General features: G+C 34.1%; 1 protein-coding gene and 1 non-coding gene across 2 annotated transcripts in view; both read right to left on the bottom strand.

Annotated features, from left to right (window-relative positions):
- The window catches only part of Cftr (CF transmembrane conductance regulator), a 133921-nt gene that overhangs the window by 50930 nt on the left and 62704 nt on the right, over positions 1 to 20287 (bottom strand). Inside the window, exons 12-15 of the mRNA XM_045160653.1 lie at positions 13009 to 13103; positions 11029 to 11115; positions 5517 to 6225; positions 4747 to 4875 (exon numbers count right to left, since the gene is read on the bottom strand). Of these exons, the coding sequence (XP_045016588.1) occupies positions 4747 to 4875; positions 5517 to 6225; positions 11029 to 11115; positions 13009 to 13103 (1020 nt within the window). The remainder of the gene's footprint in view (positions 1 to 4746; positions 4876 to 5516; positions 6226 to 11028; positions 11116 to 13008; positions 13104 to 20287) is intronic.
- On the bottom strand, positions 4002 to 4132 carry LOC123464290. Its single transcript, XR_006639519.1, has one exon. It is a non-coding gene; the product is annotated as a small nucleolar RNA SNORA33 (small nucleolar RNA).

Raw genomic sequence — 20287 nt, 5'->3', positions numbered from 1 at the left:
GCACACATTATTGTTACTATAGTTAGGTCTTTCTCAAGGTGTAAACACTTGGACAATGAAAAAAAAATATTCTATACCATACATAAATAAGCAAAAATAATATTTAAATAAATTGTGGCATCTATAATTTTTTGATACTTAAGTTATTTGTGTTCAATTCTACATAAACATGGCATTTCATTCTCATAAATCCTGTGGAGAAATTTAATCGTATATTGTTGTTATGCCAATTGTAATAGTATAAATGACTCTGAAATATACAATCATCCCATTAATAATTAGAGAATGAAATCAAAAAGGAAGTTATCGTGATTAGAATGATTTTCAGAATTAACACAGAATAAATAATTAAGTAGGGAAATATAAATATACTTGGAATAAAATGTCTATAATTCTTATTATCTCATTCTTGAATTTGCCTTAAATATTTAGCAGTACTATAAAAAACTTATGCGAAATATTGGCATAAAAGTTACATTGAGTATTAATATACAAAGGAACATATATTAATTAAATTCATAGATGAAAATCTTATAGCATAATTCTCACTTCCCTATCTTAATTATTATACAGTCTCCATATGCTGTCTCAATAAAAAGAAAAATCTTTGTTTCCATAAGATTAAAAATATATTGCAAAGAAACTAAGAAGAAACTCAGCAATAACCTAGTTTTGTAAAAAGTCATTCTCCTCATACAAACTCCTTCCTATTTCTCAATACTAATCAAATTACTTAAGGTAGGCAATAAGGATATATTTAATGTGTCACTCTGATTATTACATTCATCCTTTGTGGCAATTAAAGGAGTGTCAATAATGCTGTCATTACCAACATTCTTTGAATATGAGTAAATCTCAGAGATAAATATGTTTATTACTGGGACAATGCATAGATTTCTATATTTCCCAGGTCAAACGGTGCTTTAAAATGCAGATCTATGATAAATAATAATGCAAACTAGAGTATTAACATCAGCCAACAACAAAAATAATACTATGGAAACATGCTACCTCTCCATTTTTATTAATAAAGACACACAGATATTCTTAATTAATAGAAAGGAAGTCATAAAAAATAGGAGATGGCAGTTCTCTGGCAGTCTTAAAAGCATAGGATGGAAGTACTGAGTAGGACCTTCAGATGCTCCATTCAGCAATAGCCTCTGGTAGCTTATTATTTAATCTACTGGGTGCATTTTTTACTCTAACCATCAAGAACTTCCATGTAGGGTCACAGAAAGATAAACAATAAAAAATTTAAAAGTCTATTTGCTTGATGTTTTATAGAATACACTATACTTTAGAGAAGATGGTACAAAAATATATGCATTTTAGAATGAAAAACTGATAGTATTATTAAATTAAATGCTCTTTTTGTTCAGTTTAACAGACTTGAAGAATTAGGAAAGAGGGTACTAAGTATTTCAATTTGCAAAGGGAGATCATACTGAACTCATTCCATGAAAACATAAATCTAAATAGAAATGCAGCCCTTATTAAAACTAAGCCAGGCATGGTGGTGCATGTCTTTAATCCCAGCACTTGGGAGGCAGAAGTAGGAGAATCGCCGTGAGTTTGAGGCCAACCAGAGACTACATGGTAAATTCCAGGTCAGCCTGAACTAGAGTGAGACCCTGTCTTGAAAAACCAGCATATATAGATATATACATACATGTATGCATGTATGTATGTATATATATGTATGTATGTATATAGATATGTATATAATTTTCATGGGGGAGGATATGAATCGTACCTTGGGTTCTCTGATCATAACTATGAAGACCTAAGTAGGGTTTAAAAGAATTAAATTATCACCATGAATTAATAACTATTCCATAATGTGAAGTATCAGGGAAATATTCTAAAAGTAATAAGAAATGGATACATTGGTATTAGAAAAGAAATTTAGTCTAAAATAAATTATATGAAAAGTTTTGATTTAAAGAAGGAAACATAATTGTGCATACTAGGGAAGAACTTGTTTAGATGGACAACTGCGTAAATAATTTACAAATTATGTCTTATGACAATTTTGTTACCCAAAATTTTAAGAACTTCTTAACAAGCCTACAGATTATGGCACAAAAGGTTCATCTTTTATTATATGTTTTCTTGCCAAATAGGACATCTTCCATCATTTTTGTCCACTAAGAAGACAATTTTCGGGCTGGAGAGATGGCTTAGCTGTTAAGACATTTGCCTGCAAAGCCAGAGGATCCCGGTTCTATTCTCCAGGACCCATGTAAGCCACATGTACAAGGCAGGGGGTCACATGCATCTGGGGTTCATTTACTGTGGCTGAAAGCCCTGGTGTGCCCATTTTCTCCTCTCTTTCTCCCTCTCTCTGCCTCTTTCTCTGTATCAAATAAATAAATAAATAAAATATATTTAAAAGAAGACAATTTTCTTTGCAATCATAGCAAGAGTTCAAAAATTAATGGTTAGTAAGATAACAATTACATCCTATTTCATAAGCTAGTTCATTGCCTGATGAATTAATAATATTGCACACAAGTGTGGCAGCTCAACACACCATGAAACAATCACAGATGCTATCATGAAAAGTACCCGAATTTAATTCTATGGAGATGCCTGAAGAAAGGTTTCTAAAGTTTATAAAACTCACTACCACAGCCAAACCCTTTGCCTTTCTTACAAAAGTTCAAGGCCACAGAAGATCATATTGTGGGCTTTCAAAATGGATGATTCAAGTCATTTACATTTAGAAAGGGTTGCTTCAGATTAAATGGAATAAAGGCTGGGTTTCATTCACATGCATTTGTTATGACTGGCAGACTTTAATGAGTTAAATTTGAAATACATGTCCATATAATATTTATTCATCATATGTGAGTGACAAATTATATAACCATATATGTGTAATATGTATATGTGTGTGTGTGTGTGTGTGTGTGTGTGTGTGTGTGTGTAACTGACAATATGCTATCTGAATCTCAACTAGTCTCTATTTGTTTTGCTGATCTAAAAGAGCAGGCTGGAGAGATGGCTTGGTAGTTAAGGCACTTGCCTGTAAAGCCAAAAGACCCAGGTTCAGTTCCCCAGGACCCACATAAGCCAGATGCACAAGGTGGCATATGCATCTGGAGTTCATTTGCAGCAGCTGGAGATAGTGGAACACCCATTGTCTTTCTATCTGCCTCTTTCTCTCCTCCTCTCAAATAAATAAATAAAATATTTTTAAAAAGAGAGATTACTAAAACTCAATGATCAAATGTAAGTCACTGGTTTTGTGGTGACATTTCACATGTAATTTGTAAAATAATTCTTATTTTATTTTATTTCATTCTATTTATTTGAAAGGGTAAAGAAGAATGGGTACACCCGGTTCTACAGCCACTGCAAATGAATTCCATATACATGAGCCACCTTTTGTCTCTGGTTTATGCGGGTACTGGGGAAATCAAACCTGGGTCCTTAGGCTTCACAGGCAACCAGCTTAACTTCATGCCCGCTGTCCCTTGTGCATCCCTCTATGCATTCAATGCGCCTATTCTGAGCTAGAGAAACTGTCACTCACCACTGAGTGTGCTCCTCTGCACTCATCTTTTTCTATGTATGTATGTATGTATGTATGTATGTATGTGTATAATTGTATTATATGAAGGATAAATACCACAATGGGATTTCTATAAACAAGTGGACAACTCTTGAAAGAGTGGTTTTAAATGATTCCTAAGTCACTAGTATATATGTATATATATGTATGTACATATATATATACATATGTCTTTTGTGATAAAATGGTTATTCAAAGGGTCATCATGTTCATATTTAATAATGTAATATCTAGTGTTAAATAAAGTTGGAATGTAGTGGAAAATTATTTTGTGTTTTATTTTAATTTATACAACCTCCTTGGGCTTTGAGGTTTTTTTTAGCTTTTCATGCAATTTATTAACTTGTTCAAGTTTCATTAAGCTTAGAACAAGTTACAGTAGAATGTTAATTAAGCCTTAGAAAACATTTCAACATTACAATATTGTAGCCATTTTCAGGGACCTTAAAGACCTCAGTTATTCTTAAGGCTCGTAAGATGCCATCACTACTGCCAACTTTTTCTAAATTTCTTCAGAAACACATTCAGATAAGCAGATTAATTGGATGGCTTGACTTTGAGCTTCTGAATCACTGTTAAAACTTCATATATGGATATATGTGCAACATGTGAATAAAGGTAATAAAATTTTACTGTTTGGGATTCATGAAAAATGTATAGATTGTAGTTCCACTTGTCATAAATCTAAAATAAACTAGCTATTAAAGATGATGGTAATATATATGAATCCAAAAACCTGTTTTTATATATATAAATATATATATATGTAATATATATATGTATATAATATACATATATATGTTATATATATATGTATATTAAACATATACAATGACATTTGTTTTTAACAACTTTTCATATACAGTATTTTCCTTTAATCTTACTTTATATGTTATGTCTAAAATGTTAATGTCAGAAAGAATTCAAATTGCTGATTTTCAGACACTGAGAACTACACATGAAACTATATTGCCATATATGTATCTGTATGTGCAGCTACACACACACACACACACACACACACACATATTATATATTTTATATATATATATATACACATATATATACATATATACATATATATACACATGTATATGTATACATAATATTCCCAGCCTATTCTTTTATTTAAATCACAGTAACATTTGATAAGCAAGTATTCTTACCTCAATGACAAAAATAACTAGACAAAAAATTAGCACCAAAAGTGCGCCCTTATTTGTGCTGATATAACGAAGATATGTGTTCAATGTTGTTATTAGTGGTACATTTGATATTTCTTCATGAAAGTTTTCCTGAGAAAAGGAATTATGGATATTAACAATGAGACAATACAATTCTATAGCATAAATGATGTTCTATTTTGAATGATTAACATTTACTATGAGTGGCTAGTGAAAACATTTTGCATAACCCATAACCTGAAATATATATGCTCAGAGTTGGCAAATCATTCAGGTGGCTATTAAACAACATAGATAAATTATCCTTTGGGAAACATTTTTTAATTATAGAAATGCAAAAAGCATATATTATTTAATCTTTTCACAACACCTGAAACTCTAGACTGGAGAAGTTAAATTGTTCATGATTGGCTAAAAGAAATATTGCTCTTAAACCACTGATGTTATGAAATGTGTCAGTACACAACTCTGTGATTAACATTATTTAAGACAAATACATTTTCTAGTAAGCAACAAACCTCCTATTTTATATTATTTTGTTTTAAGAAAAAACATTTTTCCCTTTAACACAATGTATTCTTGTTGACAACATACAGTTAGCTTTTCAATTTTGAAGTTGTTTACATAGGTAATGGACTTTGGACTTCTCCTCATAGAAGCCCCATCCTAACTCCATAAACTGAGAAAGTTTTGTCACATACTGATGTTGCATTGTACTCTGCTGCAATATCAAGAACACAATTGCTACATACCTTTAAGTCTTCTTCATTAACTACATCACTGAACTCCATCCCGACACCTTGAGACAACCTCCTTGAATATATATCTATCTCAGTGAGGCTTGTCGGAGGAGCCAGGGACACTTTTTTAACAGATGCTCTTGACCTCTGGTAAGGGCTCATCCCCTCATTGTTTGCTGGAGATGTCATAAGGTTTAAAACGGACTGCCTTCTGTTTTGCAACTCTGCTGGGATGTCCAAGACATTGCTACGAGGCAGAGCTGCTTCTCCCTGCTCAGAATCTGGAACGATGGACAGTTTCCTCTCTCGGAGTTCAGCAGAATTCCCTTCCCTGACAGTCAGGTGTGCATTCTTTTGTGAGATTGAAAATTTCTTGAATGAGTTGATGGAGTTGACAATAGAACTCGAACCTTGTCCGAATTCTGCATTCTGTGCTCCAGATTGCCTTCGGGCTCTGCCAGAAGAATCTCCTTCTAAGGACACTTGACTCAAGGTCTCTGTAAGAATAGAATTTCTCCTCTCCTCAGTAAATTGATCAAATGAGTCATATCCCATTAGTTTTGCACTAAAATCTGGACGGTGATTTTGTAATTCAAGAAATGTACCATAAAAATAGCTGTGGCCCTCATGCAAAATCAAAACTTTGTCAGCTTTCTTCAGGTGTTCCATTTTGGATGTGACCAAAATCCTAGTTTTATTTGCCATCAATTTGCAGACACAGCTTAAGAATATAAAAAAATATAAGATGTCATTTCATAGATACTTTGATATAACATATATTTCACATTTTGTTAATATGTCATTGCATAAAATCTCACTCAGACCATTGTATTATTATACTTAATATGATTATAGAGTAATATTCTATAACAACTAAGTAAGCACCTCATTAATAACATTAAATGATATATTATATTGTAAAGGTGGACAAGAATTCTACTGACATTAAATATTTGATAACTGGTAAGTGCCTGATTTTGAACAAATTATTTATCCCTCTAAGTTTGGCTTCCTTTCACCAGAAAATAAAGTAATTATTAGGTGATCTTCAATGTCCCTACAAGTCTATATTTCTACTTATCTTTCAGAACTTCTTTGGTTTTTATCTTAATTTCTTAAATTTCCTGTTGCATTTTGATTTGACCACTTTAAGATTAATCTGATTTGTTTTAAAAAACACAACAACTTAGAATTGCATAATAAATTTGTCTTTCCTCTAATAAAATTTTTCTTTGGTCTTCAAGTAAATTCTGACTAGAACTGTCCAGAGGGAGACCAGTTTATTTTAGTAGTAAAACATTATACATGATATAGTAAGAGATATTATACTCTTCCATGTAAACACAATGATATAATGGTAGCAAGTTTTGAAAGAGAAAGAGACAGGAATGGAGGGAGAGGGAGAAAAATAATGAAATAGGGCCTCCAGTCACTATTAACAAACCCCTTTGTGTGTCTGGATTTAGGTGGATACTGAGGAATCAAAACAACCTATTAGGCTTTAAGCAAGCACCATTACCACTAAGCCATTTCTCCAGCACCAGATAGCAAATTCTATACAAGTAACATTACTGATCATAGTCAAAGCATCATAAAACAGGAATTTATAAAATAGCAAATATATGGCTAAAAGTCTATGGTGTAAGACCATATTGTTGGCTCTATGTTGGATATCAAAAAATTAAAGAGTTGGTGTAGTGGCACATGCCTTTAACCCCATCATTTGGGAGGCAGCAAAAGGAGGATCACTGTTAGTTTAAGGCCAGCCTGAGACTAGAGAGTGAGTTCCAAGTTAGCCTGGGCTAGTGAAATCCTACTCAAGTAAAAGGGAAAAAGAAAAGAGTGTCAGGCCCTTTTAAAATCAAAGGTTTTTGCCCAAAATGAAGCTATATTCCATTTTGTGTAAAGCAACAAACAAACAAACAAAAACAGCACAGTGACTCCTGACAACAAACAAGAGCTTTGAGAAAATGATGACATGCTCCATGTGAAATTTGAGAGCATCCCTCCTGGTATGACCCTCAGATATAGCATCCATATCATGCTGTACCACTCAAGGATGTGTGCTCCTTTATTTCTGTCAAATAAATTAGAAAACTTTGTATCTTAAATTGAGTTGCTATATGCTTAAAATGGTTGAAATCGTCAACCTTTCTGATTATAAAGAAGTCAGAGAACTATAGGTAATGAACATTTCAAGGCAATTATAGAGATTTAGAAGATAACTGGGGAATTAATGTGCACTATTAATACAAGACCATATTAGAGAGGATATATAAAAAGCTTTAAGTGAAGTAAAAATGTGACTGGGTCCTTCTAAAACCTTCCTTATTATATTACAAATAAGTATAAGAAGCTTGAGATGAAGTCATAAAATACACCTTGTCATAGTATAGTACATGGATCAGTATAGAAGCTCATAAGTAAACACTAGTAAAATCAGAATGGAGATTTATTGATGGGACTTGGTAGCTTATTCAGAGAGCAGGGATGTATTCTCTTGGGATTGTGACTGGAGAACCCAACACATAAGCCAACTCATAACCTGAGTACTAATAATGTAAATTGAAAATGTTAACAAAAAAGCCACATGATTCCACCTCAGCTTCCTTTGGCTCCATGTTTTAATATAGCAAAGTACAAAATTAAAATATTATAGCATATCACAGAGGAAAATAAGCAGGACTCTTAAATCTTTTGCATCTTGAAGATTATTAAAGTAAAAAATTTAATTACAAGTGGCCATTAAATACCTAAAGACATATTCACCATCCCTTCTCATCAGGAAAATTCAAACCTAAATGACTATAAGATTCCATCTCACTTCAGTCAGAATGGCAGCCATCAAAAAATGCAATGACAGGGGCTAGAGAATGGCTTAGTGGTTAAAGTGCTTGCCTGCAAAGCTTAAAACTCCAGATTCAACTCCCCAAAACCCATGTAAGCCAGACATGCAAGGTGACACATATGCACAAGGTGATGTACAAATCTGGAGTTCACTTGCAGTGGCTAGAGGTTCTGGCATGCCAACCCTATTTCTCTCTCTCTCTCTCTTTCTCTCTCAGAAGGCTAGTCTGCTGAACTTGCCTCAAAAAAAAAAAAAAAATTAAATGACAATACTTGCTATCAGGGATGTGGGGAAAGAGAAACCCTCATCAATTGCTGGTGGGAATGCAAACTTATACAGTCACTACGTAAATCAGTATGGACACTCATCAAAAGGTTGAAAATAGATCTACCATTAGATCCAGCTATACGTCTATTGGGCATATACCTTAATGATTCTAGCATATACCAAGGAGATATTTGCACAACCAATTTTTATTGTTGCTCTATTCACTATAGCCAGGAATGGGAAGCAGCTCAAATGCCCATCAACAAATGATTAATGAAGATGTGGTATGTATGTATGTATGTATGTGTATGTGTATACACACACACACACACACACACACACACACACACACACTGGAATTCTACTCAGTGGTAAGAAAAATTGAAATAATCACATTATTAGGGAAATGGAAGGACTTGGGAATATCATGCTTAGTGAAGTCACACAGGCTCAGAAAGACACTGCCTGACCTTTCTCATATGCAGCTCCTAATCTGGTCCAGTTAATTGTAAACCATTATAAATATCAACAATATGAATGTGGCATTAGAATGAAGATAAGACAAAAGGGAAATAGTGAGGGAAAGGAGGAATGACTACTGGACCTGGGCTACAAGACAATGATCAGCAAAAAGAAAGAGAAAGAGAGAGAGAGGTAGGGAGGGAGAGAGAGGCCTAGGAGGCATGGGGGTGGATATGTAAAACTACTGGCAACGTAATCTATATAAATCTTCTTTGGGACACCACTCCACAAGTTATTACCTTCAATAAGGAGGAGGGGACCCAAACAGAAGACCTCCACAAAAAGCATTACCCTAAAATCATGGGTGCTGGCTGGTAATTCCCAATGAGCCATTGGTCAGGGAGATATGAAGTCCCCAAAATAATACAGACTATTGCCAAAAACACTTGGTTACCTGCAAGTGCTAAAATGGTTATGTTCCTATTGCTGAAGACACCATAGCCTGAAACTACAGGACATCGAATGATCATGCCAGAACTGAGAAGGAATCCAGTGCCCTCCCAGCTAGCCCTCATAGTGCTGGAAAGTACTATGAAAACAGCTAGAGAATAACAGTTGCCAAATGACATTAAACAGGAGACCCTGCCAGTTACAAAGTCAACCAACATAGCAAGAAGTGCACACTTGTGGAATAGTGGCAAAAAGCTGATATAGGTAACCAACTGCTCAAAGAATGGACATGAGACCTGTTCAGTGAGGGTTAACTCATATTTGGATCTGAACCAAGCCAGATGTCCTAGAACAGGAAACCAATAGGCTCCAGTGAGATCATCCACTGCTCTCTAACTAAGAAGAAGGAATATATGCATCAATACATTTTTTTAATGACTAGGCTTATCCCCTTTTATTGAAACTGTTCTCACTTTTGGTTGGTTAATCTGTTCTATTTTACAGATTGAAGAGAATATGCGGGGGAACATGGATACATCAATACATCAAGAAGAGAGAGCTGACTGTCTGCCAAGAGATGGGTGCCCTCCACCTCTTGTTCCCCAGGCCCAGAAACCATTACAGTAGAAACAGTGATATTCTCACAGCTAGCCAGGAAACCAGTTTCCAGGAAATAGTGACAGACACTGGTCACTTAAACCTTATAAAAACAGATATGCAGCATCTCCAGAGAAAGCAACACTTAATCAGATCTCTCTGTCTTGCCCACCAAGGCTCGGGGAGCATCACAGAAGAGGGGGTAGAATGACTGCAAGAGCCTCAGGGTGCGTGGGAACAGCCTGAGACACCATGTTTTCCCCAACCCCATCCCTGTAGAAACTTACTGAGGCCTCTTGGTCCCCACAGTGAATGTCAATAACCCCACCTATGACCCTCAGCAGAATTGGGGTGAGGAAGAGGGGGTCCTCTTTGTGCAAACTTTTTATTTAAAAAATAAATAACTTTTTAAAAGACTGAAATAAATAATAGAAAAATACTAAGATACATAAAAGTAAGTGAAACTTTGAGGTGTAGTGAAATAAGAGAAGATATGTCACAAGACAATACATTATAAAAATGACATCAAAAAGCCGGCATGGTGGTGCACGCCTTTAATCCCAGCACTCAGGAGGCAGAGGTAGGTAGAACCCCGTGAGTTCGAGGCCACCCTGAGACTACTTAGTGAGTTCCAGGTCAGCCTGGACTAGAGAGAGACCCTACCTCAAAAAAACAAACAAACAAAAAAAGACTTCGAAAGCAATCGTTATAACAGAATGGTAATGGAATAAATTAGACATGAAAGAGAGACCAGATGTAAGTGCCATGCTTTCTTCTACTATACTGAGTTGCAATAGTATACATATCACTCACAAGCCAATAAGCAGCCTATGATGGCACAATAATTTTACTTTTCTTTTTTAACATGAACATTATAAGTAGCTTATTTATGTAACATACCTTTCAAATATTTGTTTTTCTGTTAGTACATCTAGGTGTCCGAAGGGGGAATCTAGTAAGTAGAGGTCAGCATCTTTGTATACAGCCCTATAAAAATGGAAATAATTATATTCCCTCAATAATCCCTTGTAATTTAGTAGGATATTTGGAAATAGTCTACAGGTGTACAGTATGATCATCTCCCTTCACTGAAAAAATCCTGTTCACAACATAGAGCAGAAATAGCATTGTTAGAAGATTCTTTTATAAATATATCTTTAAAGTATACATTGAATTAAATAAGAAAAATGATATAAATTATAGATGACTTTTTATGGCTTCATACGTTATCAGAACTGCCAAGTATTTTGTATTAATGAGGTAATTCTTTTTTTAAGGAACATTTTTAAAAAGTATTTTTATTTATTTGCAAGCAGAGAGATAGAGGCAAAAACAGAGAGAATGGCACACAAGGGCCTCTAGGTGCTAAAGCAAACTTCACATTCATGTACCCTTTTGTGTATCTGGCTTTATGTGGGTACTGAGAAACTGAACTCAGGTCATTAGGTTTAGCACCTTCAGTACTAAACCATCTCTCCAGTCCCTAAATAGATAATTCTTAATGTTTGTAAAACAATTTAGTTTAATCATCACATAAGTAATGAAACAAAACATTTCTTTTGTAAAGTGTTTTGGAAACAATATGGAAGAGCTAGGACTCCAGAAAATATGCTTTAAGTCTTTTCCACATTTTGCTCTTCTCTTTCTCTGTACAATGAGGTTCAATATATGCCTTCTGAAACTCACATTGAAGCTGACTCCCCAGTGTGGGGTAGTAAAAGAGCAGAAAACGAATCCAACTATGGTATTTAGAGGTGGTGCCTTTGGAAAATGAGAAGGAGTGGATAAGATCAAGAAGGAGCTTCTGTGATTGGCTTCTGTAATGGCTTATGAGAAAACATGAAACCAGCAAAAATGTAGATACCCATACACAGACACCCACATGTGTACTTCTTGTCATGTGATTTTCTATATTGTCTAAGGACTCTGTCAATGAAAGACCATCATCAGCTGATATATCCCTTTTACCTTGGACTAAACCTGTGAGCAAAAAACAAACCTGTTTCCTTTATAGTTTACTCAGATTGTAGTGTTATTAGTAATAGAAAAAAATTTACCAAGTAATATCCCTCACAGTTATGATCACAGTTTCTCAACAGATCTTTAAAAATGCTTGTAAATGCTTGGAACAAGAATGTTTACCAAAGGACTTCCTATCCCCATAGGATGTCAGGTGTATAAGCCCTGTATATTTCCTAGAATGAACAATTTTTGGTGCCACAAATAAAGTCATGTACCTAATATAAATCTGAGCAGAGTATGATAGCACATGTCTGTAATTCAGGTCCTAGGAAGGAAAGGCAAGAGATCATGATTTCTACATAGTAAGGCCCTATCTCAAAAAAAAAAAAAAAAAAAGAATGATAGTGACACAATCCTAGTGACCCTGTTTGTCTTAATATTTTCATGATGAAAGTTATAAATCATGTTTGAAATTTTTAATAAATTCTGTTTTAAAAAATCATATATATATATATATATATATATATATATATATATATATATATTTCTAAGTTAAGAAACAAACACAAGCATAAAACAAGTATATCTGTGAGGGCAGAAAGAGAAATGTATGAAGGAATTAACAGAGACTTCTATCTTCTACCTTTGTTCAATATAGAATAAAATAGTTATTTTTATGTTTGTAGTAACCTATACCATAAATCAAACAAGCACAGATACAACAAATAGTGCCATAAATTTTTAAGAAGCCATAATCTTCAATTTAGTTGAATATAATGCCCAATATTGCTTTACAATGATTTTTAACTCAATAATTCCCAAACAGATTAAAAAGCAACACAGAGATGTCTATGTTAAAGTTGTATATGTATGATATGTATAACAAATGCTCACCGGACCAATAATAAAAATATTTACCTGGCTAAGGAAATTCTTGCTTGTTGGCCTCCACTAAGTGTGATACCTCCTTCTCCTAGGAATGTGCCATCTTTCTCTGTGAACTTGGAAATGTCCTATTAACAAAAATATAAAATTAAAGAGGAATTTTTAGCACTTTGAATCTGAAGTTGAAAAGTATGTCTTTCTCACAATGTAACTGAATGTCAGGCTTTTTTAAAACCATAATCAGAACACTGCATCTCAGTTGTTTCAAATACTATTACTTAGCTAGTGAAAATACTATTGAGAAAATTTTACAAGTAAATTGTTTCTTTTATTTTAAAAGTGTTTTTCGTGATTATTAAGCAAGATTTGGAGAGTGGAAAGTAAGGAAAACACAGTTGATATTAGCCTCTGACCTCCACATATATACATACACATACATATTCATGCTCACTACCCACACAGGTCAAAAAAAAAAAAAAAGAATGAAAAAAGAAAGGGAGGAAGAAAAGATTTGAGTGAAAGTTTTTGTAAAATAGACAAATTCTTAAAGACGTAAGTTTTGAAAATCCAGAAAGGTTTTGTTCAAAAGTTATAGAAATTATTAGTTTTTCTAATTTTAATTCAAATTTGAATTCAATATTATATTAGTTAAAAAGTTTAAGTATTTTTAAATTAAAATGACATTATACAATGATTATGACACTGTTAGATTTCAGATAGGATTAGGGAATTACACAATGAAAAATGTTATACCAGCAAATGCTTACAAAAGAGAGACAGAAATAAACAATACTAGTTAAGAATTATGAGTTACAAAGAAGGAAAAAAGGTGAGCTTGGGCTAGAGCAAGACCCTGTCTCCAAAAAAATAAAAAAAGGAATGAAAAATGAGAAAGTGATGGCCACACAGAACAAAGAAAACTTGAAATAAATAATTGTTGGAGATACAAATACCTTAAAATATTTTATTTATTTTGCTTGTTTGTTTAACCAATAGAGAGACAGAACAGGCACACCAGGGTCTCTAGCTACTCCAGAAGTAGATGACACGTTGTGCATCTGGCTTATTGGGTACTAGGGAAATTGAACCTGGGTCTTTAGGCTTCACAGACCAAGTGCCTTAACCACTAAACCATCTCTCCAGCCCCTATACAGTTTTGTTTTTAAATAAGAAAATATTGGCAAAATCAAGGGACACAGAAAGTAAGGCTGATGATAAAAAATATTTGTAAGAAAGAAACTACAGATGACACATTTTAGGCATATTGAATTTGGATGTACATAAACTACAAATGCAATTATATTACATTAATTTTCTTAAAATAATAACTAAAGGGCTGGTTCAGCCAAATTTCTCCCTTAGGAACCTATATGATATCTACATTTTATTAGGCATGTCAGAGAAAGTCACAAAATACAAAGCAATGAGATAACATGAAAATGCAAACAGAATCTTTCAAATTCTGCAACAAACTGAATAAAATAGAAAACAGACCTAATAAATGACTAGAGAGACCAGTTTTGTATTCATATCTCCACTGCCAAAAAGAAAAAGAGCTTTGTTCAAGCCTTTCTATCACTAAAATGACTTAGTATTATAAGGATTTGAAGGCACTTAACACAGAGATTAGTGTACATACTCAAACATTGATGATTCTTGTAAATTTATGAGTTTTGTATCAATGATTTGAACATGGTATTTACTTCCACTGGCCTCTGGTAAAATGTTTACCCAATAGTATAAAATGTCCTGTTCCCCCATTTGATGACAAGCAGATTATAAGGCCTAATCTTATGGTCTTTACTAGCACATCATTAGATGGCATAAAGAGAGATAATATATCAACAAAGCTCTCTATTTTGAATCAAAAGATCTAGGTTCAGGTCCCAGGTTTGGATGACCTTGCCAGATGTACTGCTGTAATTACTCTTGGCCTGAGTCTGAAAACCAAAAGTGAGGACTCCTGAAGGGGAGGTACAAGTGAGCTGTATGCTTCCAGATAAGACTGATTGTTTTTTCATCTTTCAAATACCAACATTCCAGGAAAGGTCAGTGACTTTTACTTATCATTTACCTTAGTCTCATATTCCAATTTCACTGATTTCCATAATCCATTCTTCTACTCCTATATTAATTAAGACCCTACTGGGATTTTGGTTGCTTTCATTTTTAATGGTTCTGGCATGGCTTAATAACTGATAAAGTACAATTCTTAATTACAAATTTCTTGGCTACTTTGGTCTCTTAATCTCCCATCTACTAACAATATCAAGAGCAATGATAATATAAATCATAACAGGAAGAGCTCCCGTGATATCTTAGGTACTACTTTAAATTCTTTATGTACATTGACTTTTCTATAGTATTATTATTTCTTATTTATTTATTTGAAAGAGAGTGAGAAACAAGCAGACAGAGAATATGAGAATGAGCATGTCAGGGCCTCTAGCCATTGCAAATGAACTCCAGAATCCTATGCCACCATATGCATCTGGCTTTACATGGGTACTGGGGAATTGAACTTGGGATGTTAAGCTTTGCAGGCAAGTGCATTAACTGCTGAGCCATCTCTGTAGCCACTATTCTCATTTTAAATATGAGGAATGATTAATATCATGGCAAAAAGGCTACAGATGATGGCAGCAGTATTTCAATCAAGGCAACTAGTCCATAAAAGTACTAAATGTTTTATATTTCCTTCCCATATAAAAAGGAAGTTGAGTTCAACAAAATTCCAAAAAGCATCTCATTAGATTGTTTTCAACTTTATGAAATATCAAATTCACAGAGTTCATATTTTCAAATACCTAATTTAATTAAGAATCACGATCAGGGCTGCAGAGATGGCTTAGTGGTAAAGCGCTTGCCTGTGAAGCCTAAGGACCCCGGTTCGAGGCTCAGTTCCCCAGGTCCCACGTTAGCCAGATGCACAAGGGGGCGCACGCTTCTGGAGTTCGTTTGCAGAGGCTGGAAGCCCTGGCGCACCCATTCCCTCTCTCTCCCTCTATCTGTCTTTCTCTCTGTGTCTGTCGCTCTCAAGTAAATAAATAAAGAAATAAAATTAAAAAAAAAATAATCATGATCAGCTGGGTGTGGTGGTGCATGCCTTTAATCCTAGCACTTGGGAGGCAGAGGTAGGAGGATCGCCGTGAGTTTGAGGACACCCTGAGACTCCATAGTGAATCCCAGGCCATCTTGGGCTAGAGTGAGACCCTACCTCAAAAAACACAAACAACAACAACAAAAGAATCAGGATCATTTCTGTATTTTATTCTTGTTTTAACTTCAATAAGAGCTTATAATTCTCTTAAAATTATTGCCTGAAAATTCTATTAGGTTATCCCTCAATATTTTAGGGCTTGCTATTATGCTTTGCCTAGTTTTTAGTTTTCCATATTAACTTCTAGATGGTTATTGCTAATGTAGATAGAGACTAGTTGTTTTGTATGCTTATCTACAGTCAACCACCTAATCACATAACTAACATGCTTCATGTTATCAATAGATGTTCCCAATAACAACTTGGATAAATAACTTTTGAAGATGCCTTTAAGAAACCATGAGAAAAAAAAAAACTTTGAGAAGATAAAGATTGCTACTAAAAATGTTTATACGTATAAACAAAATCACAAAGTAATAACAAAATTTTATATTTCTTAGTTAAGGGCACTGTAAAACATGGTTACTTTTGTGTGGTAAATTTAGCCTGAGAGGAGTTTTTAGATAACTTCAGAAAGATAGAATGTTGAAGATATTTATCCAATAGGAAATCCTTTACCCTTCTTTCAGCAGTAATATTTAGTGGCCTAGATGATGGGGGTCCATTTACAGTGTAAAATATAACCAAGAGTTATGATAGTTTCTAATTATGCAAATGTGACTCTACACACTCTGTCACATGCAAGTACTTCTATTCATAGTTTTTGATTCCACACCATCTATTGGTATGGTTCTCAGAAAGATTATGTGCCTGATTGTTTCCTTTTTGAACTAGATTACTTTTTATCTTATTAAAAGCAAAACATGTGAAAGATATGAAAGTCATAAAAATGTAGCTCTTCCTGTTTCCAAGATTTATCTTCTTCCATCCTATGATATAACAGTTGACTCACTGAAAGTGTTTGCCATATCACATTTTCCTGCAAACAAGAAATCCAATTTTTTCTTAGTTGATAAAATTTGGTTGACAGCATCTTTAAAGACAGTAGACTATGTGATATAGTTCAAATAGTTCATTCATTTGAGCTGATCATGTCAGTCCCTTGATTAAAACAAAACCCAAAACAAAATAATTTATTCATGTGAACTCTACAATAAAGTCTAAACTTTTAAAAGGAATATATATATATATATATATATTTTTTTTTCCTTTTTCAGCTTATTTTTCTTTTAGACCTCCCAGCCTTCTGTGTCCACCTTATCCATGAGCTATACTGAAGATTGAAAGTTCTCTAAATATACCATCCCTTTCAATACTCTGCATTTGAATCCCCTGTTCCCTCTAGAATGCTTGTCCCTATTTATTCATCTGGAAAAATAACCCTTGAAGATTAATAAAAAATAATTTTCCAGTGAAAATCATCCCTACAATTAAGTTCCCAATACTAAGTTTCATCACATGGAACATTTTTATCTCTGTGAGGTAGTCCTAGCTTTTTATACCTATGTGCAATTCATTTTCTTCTTATAATCTGTTCATACATCTCTACTCTTGAAGACTGAGTCCACAAAGGGAAAACCACAATTTTTTCTCTGTTTGCAAATTAGGGCAGCCTTAAACTACTGTAGTCATACATATTCCAAGCAGTGATGAAGTATTTTAGGCACCATAGAGGTGGTTAAAATATAGCCTCCATTTCAAGAACTAATAATCTATGGTGAGTGTAGAGGATAATGCCTCTTTTGAGTAGAGGTGTGGAAGATAGAGGCTGAGCCAGGATCTCACTTAATCCCAGTTTGACCTGGAATTCACTCTGTAGGCTAGGCTGATCTCAACTCACACTGATCCTCCTACCTCAGCCCCCAGAGTTCTGGAATTAAAGGCATGAGCCATCACACCTGGCTATGTAGAGAACAAATTAATTTGGTTAGCGCTAGCTTTGCTTTATATATGGATCATGTCTTGCTTTTCTCTATTCAAATTCACTGATCCTGGCTTTCATTTTCCTTTGTATTCTGCTTGCCAAACTAGGTTGTATCATCAAAGGACACTCTACAACACTAAAAAAGTTAACTAACAAAGTCATTGTTATTGTAAAATAAATAATGAGAATAAATATCTGGGTAGAATAGAATTCCTTTCTACAAACAAGAACACACATAGATTTCAAGCTACAATAATGGTGTTCAAATGAAAATTTGTAGGGGGGAAAAAAGTCTTCTCAAAAATTACCTTTGGCCAAACTGTTTTCCCTAAGTAAAATAATGAAGCAAGATCCCTAATTCATACAATATACAAAAGTTAATCCTCATGATTTGTAGTCCTGAAAATAAAAATTAAAAAACCTTTAAAACTATTGTGTTCTGATTATGCTAGGAACAAATGCCTTAAAGAGAATATACAAACATAGAAACCACAATTATCTTAAGAAAAAAGATATCTCTGAAGAGAATGATAATGCAATGCATGACTATGTTGGCTCCAATTTATGGATGCCACAATTGTGTTAACTGGTTTAGAACTTTGTTGGAAGAATACTTTTCAAATGAACATGAAAATAGATAGAGAAGAGTATAAGTTCCCACTGCAAATCCAGTCACAAAGTAGAAGGATATATAGTTGGGTGGAAGGATGTTACAGCACTGTGCAGTATAAGGAAGGTTTAGCAAAACAATCTGAGAGTCCATGAGCCAAAACCCAGCTACTAAATAAGTCTCAGGTCTCCAAATGGAATCTTTGGAAGCCCTGCTAAAATCATTCATTAATGTGGAGGTTGGATCAAGAAAAATTCAATCATGTCAAGTATATCCATGAATTATAAGACATGTACTAAGGTCACCAGAATAAATTTAAAAAAGGAAAAAAAAATATAGGAAGTCAAAATGTCTAACAAATATGAAGATATACTTAATATCTCAAGCAATAAATTAACTTCAAATTACAACACAGATAGAACAAGAGTCTTATTCACAAGTTAGAATGGCAAGAATTAAACTCGGCAACAAAAATTTTCAAAGATGTGAGGAAATGAAAATGCCTTTAAATAAATGAGAAGTTTGTAAGTAGGTACAGTTATTTTCAAGTTCAAGTTTGAAATACCCAGTAAGAATTTAAACGTAAAAAAATAAAAAAGTAAAAAAAGAATTTAAACATGTGCATATATCCTATAACCCTGAAATTCAGCTTCTATACCAGATAAATGTTTGTCTCTGTGAAGAAGAGAAACATTCAGTTATTTTCACTGTAACAGTGGATAGCACATCAGTAGCAGAATGAGTAGATGAAAATGTGACACATTGTGAGTATAATACAGAAGTAATAAAAAGAATGAAATAGATTTCTACATATTAACAACATAAATAGGTCTAAGAAAATTAATGGGAGCCAAGAAAGCAAGTTAAAGGATATGTACAAGTTTATGTAATTATGCAGGTTATAATGATAAATAAAATTAGTAAATATTGTTCATATATAACCACGTGTATATATGAGTATAAATTCCTTTAAATTCATAATTGTGATAGCTAGAGCACAGAGTTTTATGGCAGAATTGTGGGGAGAAGGATGGACTGAATAGTCCTACCATTAGATTTCGGAAGTTAGTATAGAGAAGCCACGACAAATGGATTTTTGAGTTTAAGACATTATTGTAAAGAGTAAGAGAGCAAGATGGGAGAAAGGAAAAAGAGACAGAAAGGGGTTAATATCAGGAGGCAAAGAGGGGATGTGAAGAGAGATGGGGCATGTCCTATGGTGAGAGCAGGAAGTCTCAAGAGAACCAGAAAGGGAGAGAGACAGGGAGAGTGGAAAGGGAGGAGGGAGCAGGAAAGCCAAAGGAGACAGCAGGACACAGAGGAAAGGGGAAGGAACATGTCTTAAAAGGGAAGAGTGATAAGCGATGTTTTGAAGTAGAGGCTGGGGCTAGGGGTTTTCCCTCTTCTCAAATCAATATTATCCTTAAATAGTATAACAGAATATAGTGGTTCCAGGTCTATCTAGTATGTATGCTATGGTCTAATGGGAGGAGAGAGAAATAAGGATGAATTTAGAGCTCTGGGACTTTTACAGTAAGAATCTGTTTAGGCCTCTGGCAATGCACTTTAGTAGGGATGCTATGGGAATATAGCCTATCTACAATAGACATTAGTTTCA

The sequence above is a fragment of the Jaculus jaculus genome, chromosome 10 (assembly GCF_020740685.1).
Source record: "Jaculus jaculus isolate mJacJac1 chromosome 10, mJacJac1.mat.Y.cur, whole genome shotgun sequence".
Taxonomy (NCBI): domain Eukaryota; kingdom Metazoa; phylum Chordata; class Mammalia; order Rodentia; family Dipodidae; genus Jaculus; species Jaculus jaculus.
This window is presented reverse-complemented; position numbering and strand designations above follow the sequence as displayed.